General features: G+C 38.7%; 1 protein-coding gene and 1 long non-coding RNA gene across 5 annotated transcripts in view; one reads left to right on the top strand and one right to left on the bottom strand.

The window, feature by feature from the left end:
• The window catches only part of pde2a (phosphodiesterase 2A), a 197,284-nt gene that overhangs the window by 85,154 nt on the left and 96,110 nt on the right, over positions 1–16,020 (top strand). For 3 of the 4 annotated variants that reach the window (XM_088428419.1, XM_088428416.1, XM_088428417.1), the window contains one exon: positions 1,436–1,526. In XM_088428419.1, coding sequence (XP_088284545.1) covers positions 1,436–1,526 — 91 coding nt within the window. Of the gene's footprint in view, positions 1–1,068; positions 1,237–1,435; positions 1,527–16,020 lie in introns of those variants that run through there. The other variant, XM_088428418.1, reaches the window with a different exon arrangement.
• LOC148416137 (uncharacterized) lies at positions 763–1,743 on the bottom strand. Its single transcript, XR_015867299.1, has 3 exons — positions 1,456–1,743; positions 1,258–1,373; positions 763–1,177 (listed from the first exon to the last, which is right to left on the bottom strand). It is a non-coding gene; the product is annotated as an uncharacterized LOC148416137 (long non-coding RNA).

Here is a 16,020-nt window from a genome sequence, read left to right as displayed (position 1 = left end):
TAGAACTACTGTGCGACTAGTGATGTTGTGACGGTATCTCAGGCCACGGTCAAGGGTTTCAATTAGCCGCCGAAATCCACCGCCTTCCACCATCAAAAACGGCTTCATACCAGCTCTCGTACTCGATGGGTCCATTGGCGAGGCAAAATCAGCCCAGTTGCCCTCCAATGCACTTCTGACTCAATAAGCTGTACCTTCTAAAAAAGTGATAAGGAACTGAATCTCTGTGCGAGAAATCTCGGGGTGTTTGATCCGGTGAGATTTCGTCTCACGGGATCTTGTCCCAACCTTAATACTGACATTATTTTATTCAATCGCTGATTAAGGACACTAGAAAAGCACCAGTCAATTTGCAGCTAGTGCTAACCCCGTGGTGCATTCAAATGCAGCTAGATATTTCAAATTCAGACCAAAGAACTGTACGTCTATGCATCAAATGTTAAAAATTGCAAATACCTACACAGTGAGCGTTTTATCCAATCTATAAAAAAAATGACATATCAAGAAGCATGATGGGCGTGAAATTACTTTGTCAGTCTTCCTCAGTCTTCCATTCTCATTTTTGTGGAAAAAAGCACTCACAATTAAAAACTTGTAAATCCAGGGGTCTACACACCTGGTCCTGGATGTATTGTACTTCTCCTTTCTCCAACACACCTGATTAAAATCATCAGACGATCAGCAAAATCTGAAGAAGCAGAATATGGATTCTGACAGAATGCTAAAATGATTTAATGGTGACAGCTTCTTACATTAGGCAGCATCTGTAAGATGAATTTAATGGGTATTTTTGTTTGCATATTCATTATTCAATATTATGCATCATTCAGTAGAGTTATTCTCATTATTTGAAAAAGAAAGAGTTTTCCGAGGTCTACTGCTCGTTCCCTGCATGATATTGTTGCCGGCGCACGTGTGCTCGAGGGCATCCTGCTGGAAAAAGCAACAAGAAAGGTGAAACACGGAAGGTTGACGGAGGCAGTAAGACCCTGAGGATGAGCTAAGCGATGGGGGTGGGAGGAGGAGAGAGGAGGAGGAGAGACCGTGTTCACTCAGAGCTCTGCGAGCCGCAGCTCGTGGTGTCAGTGTACCAGTGTGTGTCCCAACCCGCTGCTGCGAGTGCGTGCATCACCGCGTCGCCGCGTGCGCCAATGCGTGTGTGACTCCGGCGCTCTCTCTGCGTACGACAGGTGGAGATGACATGACCGCGTTGGAGAGGAAGAAAGGGAAGGACCTGTAAGGGCTTAACACACATACCATTTACTCTGAATTCCCCTACACACACGTGCTTTCATTTCAACATTGCTCAACTCTGAACTTTCTAGATAAGTGTGTGTGAGTTGTTTTTACGGCGGCATATCATCCTGTAAACGCTGACACAGACAAGAAAAAAAAATGCGCCCGTGTCCTGACTTTTCATTTCTGATGCCCGCAGACGAGGTCAGCAAGTCTTACTGCGTCCAGAGGAGAGTTCGGCTCCGAGCCTGACGAGCAGACAGTCCACCACGTTCTCTGACAAAGTCCAGGTAAGAGTGCAGTCTTCCTCCCTTGTCTTGTGGCCACATGACTCCAAGGTCTCAAAACAGGAACTCAAACAGGATGCTCGATGTTTGCCACGTTCTTCTCGCTTCCCTTTATTTATTCTCATCGCCCTTATGTAGTCTATCATAGTCACAGGTAGATTATGAAATGCAGCTGCATGAAATTTGTCTTGATGTCACACGTGCACGGTCATGCGCGCGGTTTTCATTTGCCAAGAGCCAAACTTTTTTTTTCTCCGTGCAAGGTAAGTCGGAACTCCTTCTTGTTCTTTCAATTCTTATCACTTGCAGCGTGTTTGCGCGCGTGTGTGTGTGTGTGTGAGAGAGAGAGAGAGAGAGAGAGAGAGAGAAAAGAGAGAGAAAAAGAGGAAAAGAGAATAGAAAGAGTAATGTGTGTGGTGTTGGGGCTCTGAGTGTGCAGGTAAAAATCATTCAAGACAAAATGAGACTGAAGAAATTAAAACCAGTGAGGTTTTTTTTTTTTTTTTGGTTTTGTTTTTTTTGAATGGCGGGTGAATGGTTATCTGTCTGTACGTGTGTGTGCATGAGAATGAGAGCTAGTGCTCCCACGTTCCTTTGCGTCAGTTCGATCTGTCCATTCAAACCTCCGGAAGGAACACAGGCATTACCTTCAATTATTTTGTTCCTCCTTTTGTGCGCTTGTTCGATATGTGGCATACAAGCAGCGGCCTTCAATTTAAAATGACCTCTCTTTTTGTTCTTCCACCCCCACCGCTTTCCTCAACGCAAACACACACAAAGGGACGTTTTAGTGAGCACCAAACCCCCTTGATAATTGCTTGCTATCAGTGTATGCAACAAGTGTGTGTTTGCATTTCTAATTGAAATTAAAAGGAGCTTGAATAAAAAATGATTGGCCGTCTGTGCGGACCTGCTCCATTTAGTTTGTATTACCCATCTGGATACATACTTAGTGAGACGCATGCAAATGTACACGCCTCATTCACACATACACACATGAGAGAAACACTATGATTGTTACGGTACTTAACTTTATGGGTGTCCTGTGTATCTCCACACATTTACCTCCTCCCTCTTTTGCTGCTCTCTTGTAACGTTACTTTGGCTCTGTATTTGTTTGATTTACTTAACCTTTATTTGCGCAGCCAAGTGTACGAATGTGTGTTTCTGTTGGAGTACGTGTGTAAATTTGCAATGTGTGGTAACTGTGTTGCCGTGAGTCAGGCTGCCGCATGCGTATATCCACAGGCAGGCACTGACGCTTAAAACCTTGTTTAACAGCATTCCAGTTTTGGCCCATTGCTAAGGTGTCACCATGAAAGAAAAAAGCCGTCCGACTCAAGTGCAGCGCCACCTGTTGGTGTCTCTCTGGTGAATCGTACAAGTGGCAACTATTGCAGTCATGTCCTTTTAAATACAAGTTAGAATGACAAAAATGAGCATTACCCCTGGATGAATTAAGCATTGGCCCAAGTCCAGAATTTGACAGTTGTGAGTCTTCGTGCACACTGTATGTACTGTACAGTATGCGTGTACGCTTTTTGCATGAGCACTTGAAGCAATGAGGCAGCAAAAGCAGCAGGTTAATCTCTTCCCAGCCCCTCAGCAGAACAGATGTGAGGATTAATTTGTCAGGGAATCATGTGGTGCTTACATGCTGGTGTTGTGAGCTGGAGGCTGAAATTCAGTAAGATAAATGTTTGGATGTAGCTTAGGCCTGAAAATATGGATACAGTGGAACCTCCGTTGAACAGACTAATGAGGGGAGAGGTCATCTCTTACTGGAGAGCCGTTTGTCCGTTAAATTGAACCAGTTTTTCATGATCCAAAAAAGTCCCAACATAATTTGGTATAACTTTCAGGTGTAAAAACAAAACAAACTATTTGAAATGTTTTAAAGTTTGTCCAAAAGGATCTTGCGGGTGCTTTGGGAAAATAATGGCCTGCAGCTGGTCAAGTTCATGAGATGCAATCAGGGCTGCAACAGATGAGTTTAATTGATTCATCTGTAGGTTAGATGAATTAGATAAAAAGAAACACGATTGAGTTTTCATCACTTTATTCAAAACAATACATTAAGTCAAATTGAGAATACAATAATAAATGAACAAAGATTCTGCTCCTGGTTTGGTCCTTAACTTCAAATAAATGATTACAAAAATTGATCATTTTTCTGAGAAAACCTACTTAGAAGAATTACTGCAACAAATTACATCTAATTATCATTTAGTTAGAAGAATCACATTAAGGCAATGCAAATCTGAATGCTTTTATCAATTACTTGATTTGATGGAATTGGTTGCAATACATTTTCTAAAGAGATTGAGGTCCAAATGTTTTTTCAGTATAATGAGTCTGCTTATAGATGATTACAGACAAAATAGAATATTGATGAAAGAATGAAATCCAGAAGTTTCTGAAAATTTAGAGAATGCTTAATGAATGAAATGTTGCGGCTCTAAATACAATGTTACCACGCTATTAAGAAGGTTCTTGACAAAAAAATAAAAAATAATGTACTGTTTCAAAAATAGCCGTTCAAGAGATATACATACACAAGCTCATGTCATTAAAAAAAACAACTGAACCCCCCCCCCCCACAACACTCCCTTTGAGCTCTGTTTCTATGGTGATGCTAAGCTAATGCCCTATTTTTCATGATGATTTCTGGGACTACCAACCTGCCAAGATGTCTGCCACGTACTAGCCCTTAATGGGAAAGCCACCCTTGCCAACACGGTTGCCACATTGGCATGTCTTTCAACTTGCTCAAGTCTACTGGACAGCTGTGACAACAGACCCAGAAATAAATGTAGCAGTCCCTGCTAAGTGTGCCACAGCGCCAGCTAACTGCAACTAACACACCTTGACAACCAACTGCAGACTATTTTTTTTGTCCCATCAAGTCCAAAGCGCTTTGGATCTGCCAAATTGCGTTTCCACTGGGGGGGCGATATAAATAATTGATGATTGTTTTGAATTGAGAATTTCTATTCATCAAAACTTGAGTTTAGAAAGATCTGAAGATGTGTATCAAACGATCAATTTGTTACGGACATTTTTAATGCACAATTTTCTCGTGATGTGATATTGTTTCGGCGTAAGAAATCAAATGACCAACAGATCATAATGCAAGTGTGCAAACAAATGAACTAATGAGTTTTTTCTGTCACCTGTTGCACCACATTATCAAGAGCGTATGTTGAGGTTGCCTCTTCGCTTTTATAGAGATGCGCTGAATGCATACAAACGAAATTGAAACATTGCAAGACTGCATGAGCAACTGCCACTCATGGCTAATTGATATTGTGTTCGTTATCTGTGTACACTGTGATGTTCTTTCATCCTGGCCTCGATGAATGGCATGGAAATGTTTGCAAGTGAATATATTTATTTCTCTATGAGCACTATATTGACTTGAGACATGACTGTTTTATTTAGTTCCAGAGAGGTCTCATTTTTATGCGTAACACAAAACTAAAACTGAGCTGTGTAATTCCCCTGAAAAAATGTATCGAAATTGAATCCATCATGTGTTTGTGTTCCACTGCAACAAACACACACATTTCTGGATGTGTGTGTCTGTTGAATCAAGTGATAGTATACACGTTTCGCACCCAATTTTAGATTTTGGGGTTTTTGTCAATGGACATCATTCTAAAAATATGAACATTTCATGGAAGATGATGAACATGACGGATGAATACTAGGTTGCAAAGGTTTGTAGTGATTTTGGAACGTCATTCTTACGCAATGAATCATGTACATTGATTAAAATCCTCGCTGCTTCCCTATTTTTTATTTTTTTTTGCTGATTATATAAAAGGCTGGGATGTGTCATCAAGCTTTGCAGTCTGATATCCAAGGGGTGAAAGAAAGCGGTGCATTGTCTTCATCAAGGAAAAAACAAAACATCATTGGTCATCACTGGCAAATAACTCCATTTTTTTCCCCAATTACTTTTCATCTCACCCTACAAATAATCTCCATAATTGAATTCCTCCTTCAGACAAAGCAGTTGAATGAAAACAAATATTGGAAGATCTATAAATGCTCATGAGGATTTTTTTTAAAGCCTTTTTTTTTAATATCCTCATATGACACAGACCTCCAATTGAAACCTGATGGCCTGCTGGGGCTTCATGAAAAGCACAGCACAGCATTATGTCTTCCTTGTGTGTGAGCCGCTCATTTCTGCTTTGGATTTGAAAAATCACACAAGGGCGTTTTCCATTCAGTTATGTGTGAAAACAAATGCACATGTTTTTGTGCATTGGTTTTTAAAATTCTGCATAGCGCAAGAATATTTTTTCATGTGCATGCTTCGTTGACATTAAGCCTTTTGACAGTTTCACTGTAAATGGTCCTCATGACCACCGCGGCAATTTCAATAAATTAGCACCCACATGTGCACTTCAGGCATTAAACACCTTGGTGCAGAAAACACAAGCTAGTGTGCTTTCCACGTAGTAAACAGAAACGGTTAAAACTACAACAGCACTCGGTAGAGCTCAGCCTTCCACAAAGGTTGTTACGCAAAATGGATTTAAAAAAATAAGGATTGCTGTACATCTTTTTCTTTTGCGCATTCACACACAAAGGCCTCTGCACTCACTCAGTTAATTCCTTATTCATTCAGGTATTAACGGTCAGATAAGATGTGGTGTATTGCAGATCCAGGGAGTTTGACATTTCTTTTTTTTTTACAACCATGAAGCATGGGCAATGCTTCCCTTGCGACACATGTAGCAAAATATCATTTAGAGGTTTTTAACAAGGCTTACCCTACTTGATTGGGTCCCGCACATATAGTAATGTTGCCCTTTGTTGCCGCAGGATTCTAAACAATGAGAAGAATTTCACGCAAGTAGACACCAATTGCTTTGCTTGCCATGGCACTTTGAATCCACATATTTTGATTAATGACTACTGACACAAGGGCACCTTCACATCACAGCGAACCTTGAAGCATATTTGAGGGTATGTATTAGCAGGTAATACATATATGCACGTATGTGTCCCTAAATGTGTGTCATTGTTGATGTTTTGTCTGATAAATGGACTATATTTGGAGCTGCTGAATTTTATCTTTAGTGGATCCCTGTGGGATATAAAGTGATGTATGTGCAGCTCAATATAGAACGGGTGCTCGCTTCATTGCAATACATGAAATGTGTATCTTACCAAACTCACACATCTACAACTGCAATAACAATGACACATTTTGCTAAGAAACAGTACTGCACACGCAAAAAAAAATATGAGAAAAACACATCTGAATAGCACCTCAAATGTAACAATTCCTAACAGATTTACACAGGATATGTTATTTGATGTACCTAAAACATAAATATACATTGAAGGGATTTAACTTTGCTTTTACAGGTTATTATTTTACTTTGTAATACCTCATTGTATATACCGTGCCTTTTACTTCAAAAGTTAAACGGTCATAGCTTACTGGGAAATCTTCAACAAAGATAGAAAATAATTGGCAAGGGAGTTCATGTTAACTTGAATCTCAGAGCTGTTCCCGGAGAGCTGTTTTGAGTCACAAGATTTAAAAATCTTTTATCAGTGACCCAAAATGGTCATTTTAACGTTGTAATAATAACTTTGGAATAATACAAAGAAAACAACCTCCCACTGTTGCTAAGGCTAGTGTGTTGAACTGATGTGGGCGGCCTTCCCACACTAAAGAGTAGATGTTCTTCACTTCAGCACGGCCAAGTCAGCACTACGGAGGCAGAATGAGTAATAGAGTAGCTATCTATTCGGCTATAGGAATTTGACTGTCTCACGATTCGATTGAATTCGGATTTTTGGGTATACGATTCGATTCAGAATCAACTGTCGATTTAATGTAAAAACTCAATTTAAAAATGATTTCTGCTTCAATCTATAGATGTGCAAAGAACAGCATACTGCGTCACTTGGCTTTGCAAGACATAATAACGGTGTTATTCTTTTTTACATTTATTAAGTTTTGCCTTTTTTCCACAAAAACAGCTGCTGAGTTTTGTAGTTTTTATAGCATGAAATAGAATGAAACAAAAAGTGCATCTCTATGATAAAATAGAACATAAGTTGTCATTTCACAGGAAATTACTGTACCAAAATATGTGAAAAACTGTTATACAAATGAATGAGATGAATATTTTTCAGTACGTTTATGACAAAGAAGATATGAGAATAAACTTTTTCAAATAAGCAGCTATGTAAATTTAGAGTTTGGGCAAAGCATGGAACATGTGTATACCTGCAAGCATGGCGAAAATTTATGACAAAGAAGATATGAGAATAAACTTTTTCAAATAAGCAGCTATGTAAATTTAGAGTATGGGAAAAGCCTTTTTGGTCAAGTCACTGGCAACTTTTCTTTCAATCTTTTGGGTATGGTACAACTCTCCCAGTTGAAAAACATTTGGCATGATATATTTACTTGGCTCAGCTGTCTGTAACATTTTCCACTACACTGTATGGCCGTGTATGTTAGCTTGCAACTAGGAGGGGAGGTTGAATTTCCTCACCTTTATTCTTATGCATCCTGCCGTGCAAGCTTGACTTCCCCAAGGGACTGCGCAGTGACGCCATGATAGCGCGCCTCTGACGACTTTATATGAAAGCCGGCATGAAGCGGATTTTTTTTAAAACATTTTTGTCATCATAATTTGGATTTATATTTTTACATTTCAAATGGATTCTGAATCATAGTAATTGAGAAGCCCGATTTTTATGTGAATCATTTTTTTTTATTTTTTTGGGACATCCCCAATATATAAGTCTGCACTCATTCTCATGAACACTTAGAGATTGGTTTTGGGCGATTATCTGGCTGATCCATTAAATTTCCCATACTTCCATTGTATTAATAATATAATACATTTTTGTAATATTGAATGGAGAGTGGGATAAAAGGCAGGGAAGAAAAGGGAAGTGGCTGAAAAGAACCTCAAGAGAGGTTGATGTCTGTGTGATTTCCCCAGGGGACTGTACTAAAGGAGAAGGGGGTGTTTTTTTGTGTGTAAACTCACACTACTCTCACCTTTAGTTTAGCCCACACACTGCACCACCAAAGATTAGTTACTCTGCATTGTTTACTTACTTGGAGGACAAAACTGGCTACAGTGAGTGTGTGCGCGTTTCAAGTTTTCTGTAACCTTTCCTCGGCTTTGGTTGTCCAGCTCACTCGCACCACTAACAAAGATTATACTCTACTAAATTTACACCAGTGCACTCAATCTCACACCTGAAATGTTCCATAGGCTGAGAGGTCAGCATCCCTCTGGTTTATCATATACCTTTTACTCTAAAAGCTCAACTGTGTCTGTAGGGACATAGAGACATGTGCAGTAAGTGGCTTTTATGCCTCCCAGTGGACAAACTGACAGTAAACTAGGAAAAGGGGAATATGAGCCTAAAGCTACATGTGCAGTCAGTATACAATCAGATGACGTCTGCACCTCTATGGTGAACAAAAAAAAACGCCTCGGATAAGAAAAAAGATGTCCCTGCTCTTTTCAGTCTGTAAAGGTTGATCCTTCTTTCGGAAAAAGAGGCACAAGAAGCCAAACAAAAATAAATATAACATGTATTTAATTGCCCAAAGCAATATAGAATGTTTTTTTTTTTTTGCCTGATTCTGAGTCCTACTTTGTAAATCACAAAAATCTAGGCTTTCACATAGCCAACTTGTAGGACTTGTTGACTCTTGAGACACACTATAGGACTACACTTGATCACTCATTGTCCAATAGGTGTATAGAATTTACAGAAAGTGTGCAATAATTACTTAAAAGCAGGTTATTTTCAGATAACTAAAGTACATGTAAATAAGGTGTTCTTTCATAGGTTTTGTGCCTTTAGTGAAGAATCTACAACGTAAACAGTCATAAAAATAAAGAAAACACATTGAATGAGATGTCCAAACTGTTGCCCAGCGCTAAATATAAATTGCCAATCCAATGAGACTTGGCCTGAATCTTAATTCTTTGGCCAACGTGGCTGTGTGAAAGCATAGCACACATTCCGATTAGTCGGCATCGTTTGAATGATGGGGTAAGACACCTGCTACAAGTGCAGTGAGGCATCAAAGTTTGAGCTGGAAACAGGTTTCTCATCAGATGAATGCAAGCAGTAAGAAACCATTTCAAGTGTTTGGATAAGGGATGTGTTGCCTGCATTTGTAGCTGCTGTCAACTGCAGCGTTGATACAAATCTGCAATGTTCTGATGGCTGTATCAACAATGGCATACATTGGCAGTGTTGGGAGATGTAAAATGTTAGCATGACCTACACATCTTGATTTCTTTTCTGGTCTTGTCTGGTGCACTGTCAGAATAAGAAAGATATTATTCCATTGTTAGCATCACAAATTATTTACACGTTTTCCCACTAAAGCCAAATTTTCTTCACTTTGAAATTTAGAGTTTGTTGATCGAAATCCTGTTTTTTTAGTGCAAGTGTGTCACAAAAACAAAACAAAATGAAATGTTATTTGACTCGAGTAAGTCTTTGCTACCCTCAATGGTGATGATCCTCTTTTCAGCTTGTTTAATGGGCTGGGTTCAGCAGTCTAGTGGTGTTTCTTGCTACGTGCCATGACAAATTGAAGGGTGCTTTTGAAATATTAAATTGAAGGGAGAAGATCTTTCTTGACTCATCTCATTACCTGTAAATGGATTCTAATGACTAGCTTTAAAAATGCCTGTGTTTTCTTGAGTAAATCAAGTCTGATTATACAGTGCATTAACGTACTTGTTTAGGATGATAATCACATTCACAATGTTTACTATTTTTAGGGTGATTAGGTGTAACAAACACCCTTGAGTCCTGGGATTATTCCCTTTTTAGTGAATATAAACAGCCAGACAGTAGACCAGAAGCTGATATTAATTCAAACAAAGTTCATTTGATCTTGAAAGACGCACCAACTTGTTCAGGTTTTTATTTTGTGTACTTGACAGCTTAGTGCCCAAGAATTTTACCTCCTGTCATGTCCATATTTTATTGTCATAATTGATTCAGACACGTTCACTTATCTAATTTAGTGGGTTCTGGTTGTGTTTTTGTCTGCGTCAACACATATTGCTAAATTCATGTGCAAGGAACAGTGATCATACATTTTGTCATGTCGTTTTTCAGTGGCTAGGTTGAGGTTTAGAGCCGCTTAGCCCCTCAACAGCCTTGTAGAACAGAATGTGTGTTCAATGTGTCAATGAGCACTGCTTGTTTTCCATGCTCTGTCCATCTGTTCATTCTGGGTCCTAGTTGAACTCAGCTCACCAAGAGTACAAGTACAAGTGTACTCTAGATACATATATGATTGTATGTTAGCTTTAATTAAATAAATATGCTTTAGAAAAATGGCTGTGTAACCTGCTTGAAAATATACATACTGCAAGCTAATCCCATTGCAATTTGATCTTGCAGTTCCATTCTCCCATCTTCAGTGCAAAATGATATGATAATGGACAGTTTCTTCACCATACGGTGCTTGAAGTGCTTTATAAATGTTCACATTCACCTATTCACACAAACACATCTCAATGCATCAGACTGTACGACAGGGATACCCAAACGTTTTTTCCAGCAGCCCAACTTCAGTGATATACCAGAGGGCATGTTAAAAACAAACAAAAGAAATCCCAGAATCTTTTTAAGGAGAAATTGTTGATATTCCAATAGCAAGTGATGCAAATACACCAAAATAGATTAACTTAAAGGGCTCATAACATGATATTCTGAATGAAAATACACATTTCAGCTGTGGCACTCACATGTTCAGTTTTGTCCAAATGTAGTGGGAGTCTGACTCGCTCGGCTTACTTAGGCTTGCAGTTCTCATCTCAGGCAGGGAAGAGTAAAATGACCCAGGCAGGAAGGAGATAGTTACCGAAAGTAACTAGGAGACAAGATGTTTATTTATTGATTTTTATTTTTTTAAGCTTGGTGGCCTAGAAGTGCAATTAGAATTAAGGAGAATCTGCTGCCTGTCAAGCCAGTTTGATGCCATGCGGTTGACTAACAATAGCTAGGCGGGCCACAGTGCAACACATTAGGCCCCCCCCGGCAATACAACATAAACCTAAAAGAATCTAAATTAACTGTAATCAACAATACTGGATGATAAAGACTTAAATTGCTATAAAAAATATTAAATTGATCTGATTTGCATCCAAGCTATCAAGGCGTGATATGCATGTCGTCCGGGGAATGCACTTGCTTCATTTTATGTGTCTGGATTTTGACAATTCATCAGAACACTTGAGACATAGTCGAGAAAATAAATCAACAGCATACGTATACGCAGACACATACTACAGTATACACTGTATTGTCTAATATGGTCTACGGAGGATCACTATCCCGACAGTGTTATTGTCACATTAATTATCCCTCAGTGAAACCATGATGACGTGATAGACCTCAAATATGTAGCTAATGAAAAAGGGGGATTCTTTTTTGGAGCATGCTCAAGATTAGTTCCACATTCTTGAACATTGAACTTTTTGTATCCTCACTAATGGCCACCATTAATGAAATGCCAGCTCTGATTACATTGTGTTGAAAGTCTTCCTCTTTTGTGAAATAATTAAAGTTATAGTATTTGTGCTCACTTTGAGGTATACAAAATGAATGTCGAATTAATTTTCATTGTTTTTATTGCATGTGACTTTTCCTCACAGAGTTCCATGAGTCAAGAGCTCAGCAATTATAATGCACATGCCAGAATACATGCCATTGCGCACGTGTGAAAGAGTGGATAAAAGACAAATGACGAAATCATTTTATCGGTTTGTAAAAGCAATCGGTTTAGTCTCAGCATGCTTGGGAATGAAACACTGAATCCTTTGAAACTGAACAAATGTGGATTATACATTTGCAATTACCGGTATTTTTCAATCATTCTGCTGTACGCTTCCTTTGGCAAGCACTTGTGTGTTTGTAGCCCTATGCCATGCATATAAACACACACACACACACACACACACACACACACACACACACACACACACACACACACTCACTTGGAGTTTTCCTATTGTTGTGGGGACATCTTAGGCATGGTGCATTTCCTAGCCCCTAAACTTAACCATCACAACAGGTCAGATTGCCTAACCCTAACCCTGACACTTACCCCAGTGCTTCTCAATTATATTTTGCAAAGCCCCCCAGGAAAGAGAAAACATTTTGCGCCCCTCCACATTTGCCATGGCAACCATAAATGAGATTATTATCCATAAGAACTGTGTACTAAAATACAAATAATTTTCACTTGGGTCATCCGTGCCCCTCCTGACATCACCTTGCCCGTAGCATTATTATATTACCGGTACTACTATTTGAGAGGGACTGACTTACCCTAACCTCAACCAATTAAGACCATTACTCTAAAAGCAAGTCTTGACCCTCAAAAAGACATTTGGACTTGTGGTCCCCATAAGAGCAAGAGATCCCCACAAAGACAATTAAACCTGGATATTGGTCCCCATCATGCGGCAAAAACCAAGAGCACCCACACACACGCACAACTTGATCTCATATACACTTTTGCTATCAAATGCTACAAATCATGTTTCCACAAATCATGAAACACCATCAGAGAACTTGATTTATATTTTACTTTATGATTACCATAATCCATTCTAGTTTCATGAATAATTTCTCCACACCATTTTGATATGCTCCTATCAATAAAAATTAGCAACAGTATACCATAACTGTCAATCTTTTTAGCTGCATGTCAAAATGAAGCAAAAAAAAAAAACAAAAAACAGTTGTTAAAATAGCATTTTGAATATCAAGACTATTGAGGGCATTCTCGTGAGAAATGTTATGCCATGTGTCCAAAAGCTTGGCTTCAACCATTGGTCATGGGACCTCCAACTGGATAATGCCCCAAAATACAGGGCTAAAAATATGAGAAAACCCTATGAATAAATTATTGAACTTTTTCAAGTTCCCTTTATGGAAGGAGCTGAAACATGCTGTCTGGAGAAGGCACCTTTCAAACCTGAGACAGCTGTCTCGGTTTTCTCACAAGAAGTGGGCCACAAAACCTGTTGACAGGTTCCAAAGTCTCACTGAGCTACAGAAATTGTGATCCCCTAGAAAACTTAAGGGCATGATTATTTTTGTGTGCCTGTCCAAATTTCATGAATAAACTGCAATGTCTTATTTCTATTAGAAATATTTCAGCTAATGTTTATTTCATACTATTTTGTATTTATTAGTAGGTGGCTGTCTTCCCTACATTAGATTTCGTTCCTATTTAAACACGGAAAAAATCTGCTGTCCGTCATGGTCCCGTGACAGTATACTCAATTTATCCATTTTGTACTGCTGTCTTGACACTGTAGATAAGATAAATCCAATAATCCAGCAGGCTTCAAGCAGCTGTTTTCAAAGCAATGTCTGGTTCTTAATGTTTCCTTAACACTGATAGGGCCAAGTCTCACTTTTTCATTTAAACAAAAAAGATCCTCCCATATCACACTATCAAAAGAAGTCACTTAAACTATGTATGCAGATATAATAAGGAGAAGAGATAAATGGGTGGAAATTAAAACATGCTTTTAATTTTCATTTGATTCATCACTGGATCGATTAAATAATATTTGTTAGTTAAAATAATCATTTGCAGCCCTAATGATGGTCAAACACACACACACACACACACACGCACACAAAATTGGCATAGAAAAATGATCTAAATATCTCTAAAATTATATCAAATATCATTCAGTAGGGTTGGAAATTACTGGTCTAGCTCACTTCACTTTTTGATAAAAACACTTAAATAGATGATGAACTCTGTTGTTACTGACAAAGCAACCATGAGCGCATTTCGTTAACCCTTACGATAGGCGAACAATACATTTCAGACATCCTCGTATGTTACCGTGTATAAGACGCACCAAGACTGTGGCAACAATGTGAAAACTAGAGCAAAACTAAATAAGTCTCATATTTTGTAAACTCTTGATATTTTCTTGTGTTCATATACGTAAGTTATATATTTGTTGCGCGATAAGTTAAGTGCGTTTCAGACTTCCCAACATTGAGAGCGGTCAGTGAATGCCTCGCCAGTGTAGTGAATGTGCTAGAAGAAGAAGTTTTTCCTTTTCTTGGCGCCGCAGCTCGAGATCCTTTTACATAAAGACCTGAAGGTGCGCAGCTTCTGTAATTCACCAAGTTTATGATTGTGTGTCCGTAAATGCCAAAAGACCGCAAATAATAAACGAGTCAAATGGAATACCTTTCTGTGTTCTCTAACCAGAGCACCCTTAATTGAATCATTTGGAGACATCATAACATTTACATGATGCTCTCTGTTTTAGTCATATTCCCGTGTGTGAACAAGGATGGACTCAGACGTTGGTTCAGTTTGCTCGCTTCTTTTATTGAAAGTAATGCTGTAACAACCTCAGATAACACAAGCTGCTGTTAGCTGCAACAGGCACTTGCTGCATACAGCCAACTGACGCCCCCCTCGAGCTTCTCCCGTTATGGAAATTATTGTAAGTAAGAATACAGCCGATATAAAAATGTACATCTATGCGTCAAAACTCAGCTTATGGGGCTGACAGATCAATATTTCTCGAATGGTGTCGAATAAAAAATAAAAATAAAAAAAATCAAATGTTTAAGTTACCATTACAAAAGAAAAATCAACAAAAAAAAAAAAAAACATCTCTGAGGAATACCTTTAACCAGAATTTTCGATATTTAATTTAGATACATGTGTTAGTGTGGCAGAACAAAAGACTGCGACACAACAACCAATAAGCAGTATACTAAATGATTAGAGTATAACATAAAACTTCGTCCATCTTGTTTGACCCATCCTTTGTCAAACATCAGTGTTCTCCAGATTAGTTTGGCAAAGAGCTTTGCTATGGCTGGGTACATTAGCATTTTTTTTTTTTTTTTGCTATGGCTGCAGTCGTAGCCGGGTGCTTCGCATTTATGTGATAAGCCAAATTTGAACTGTTTCTGTGCTAAGCAAACTCATTAAAACAAATGGTTTATATCACTCTCAAGGTTCCCTCAATGTGTTTTTAAAAGTTAAATTTGCCATTCATCCGACCGACAACTCTCACTTGCACTTTCATTTTCACGTCTTCTTTCCACCCCTCCCACCCTCAACAGGCCAGGCCAGGCCAGGGTGTGATTGGCCTTTGTTTTCCAACTCCAAACAACTCAAGCACAAGAAGCCCGGTGCATAAAATTGATCTTATCAGCATACAGGAAGCATAAAGTTAAATTAAAAAAAAATGATCAATGCAAAAAAATACTGCTTTTACTGTTACTATAAATTAATCAATCACAAATTAATGTGTCAACCTGACATACCTATTACCAATATCAACATTTCTCACTCGGCTTCTTTTCCCTTTATATGTCAGACCTTTGTGGTACATTATTTGCCTCTCCTGAAGCGCTAATGTTAATGTTTATCCGGCCATTGATCAACCAATAATAGCCAGGTGGC

The sequence above is a fragment of the Hippichthys cyanospilos genome, chromosome 11, assembly GCF_059441005.1.
Source record: "Hippichthys cyanospilos isolate Australia breed blue-spotted pipefish chromosome 11, RoL_Hcya_1.0, whole genome shotgun sequence".
NCBI lineage: Eukaryota > Metazoa > Chordata > Actinopteri > Syngnathiformes > Syngnathidae > Hippichthys > Hippichthys cyanospilos.
This window is presented reverse-complemented; position numbering and strand designations above follow the sequence as displayed.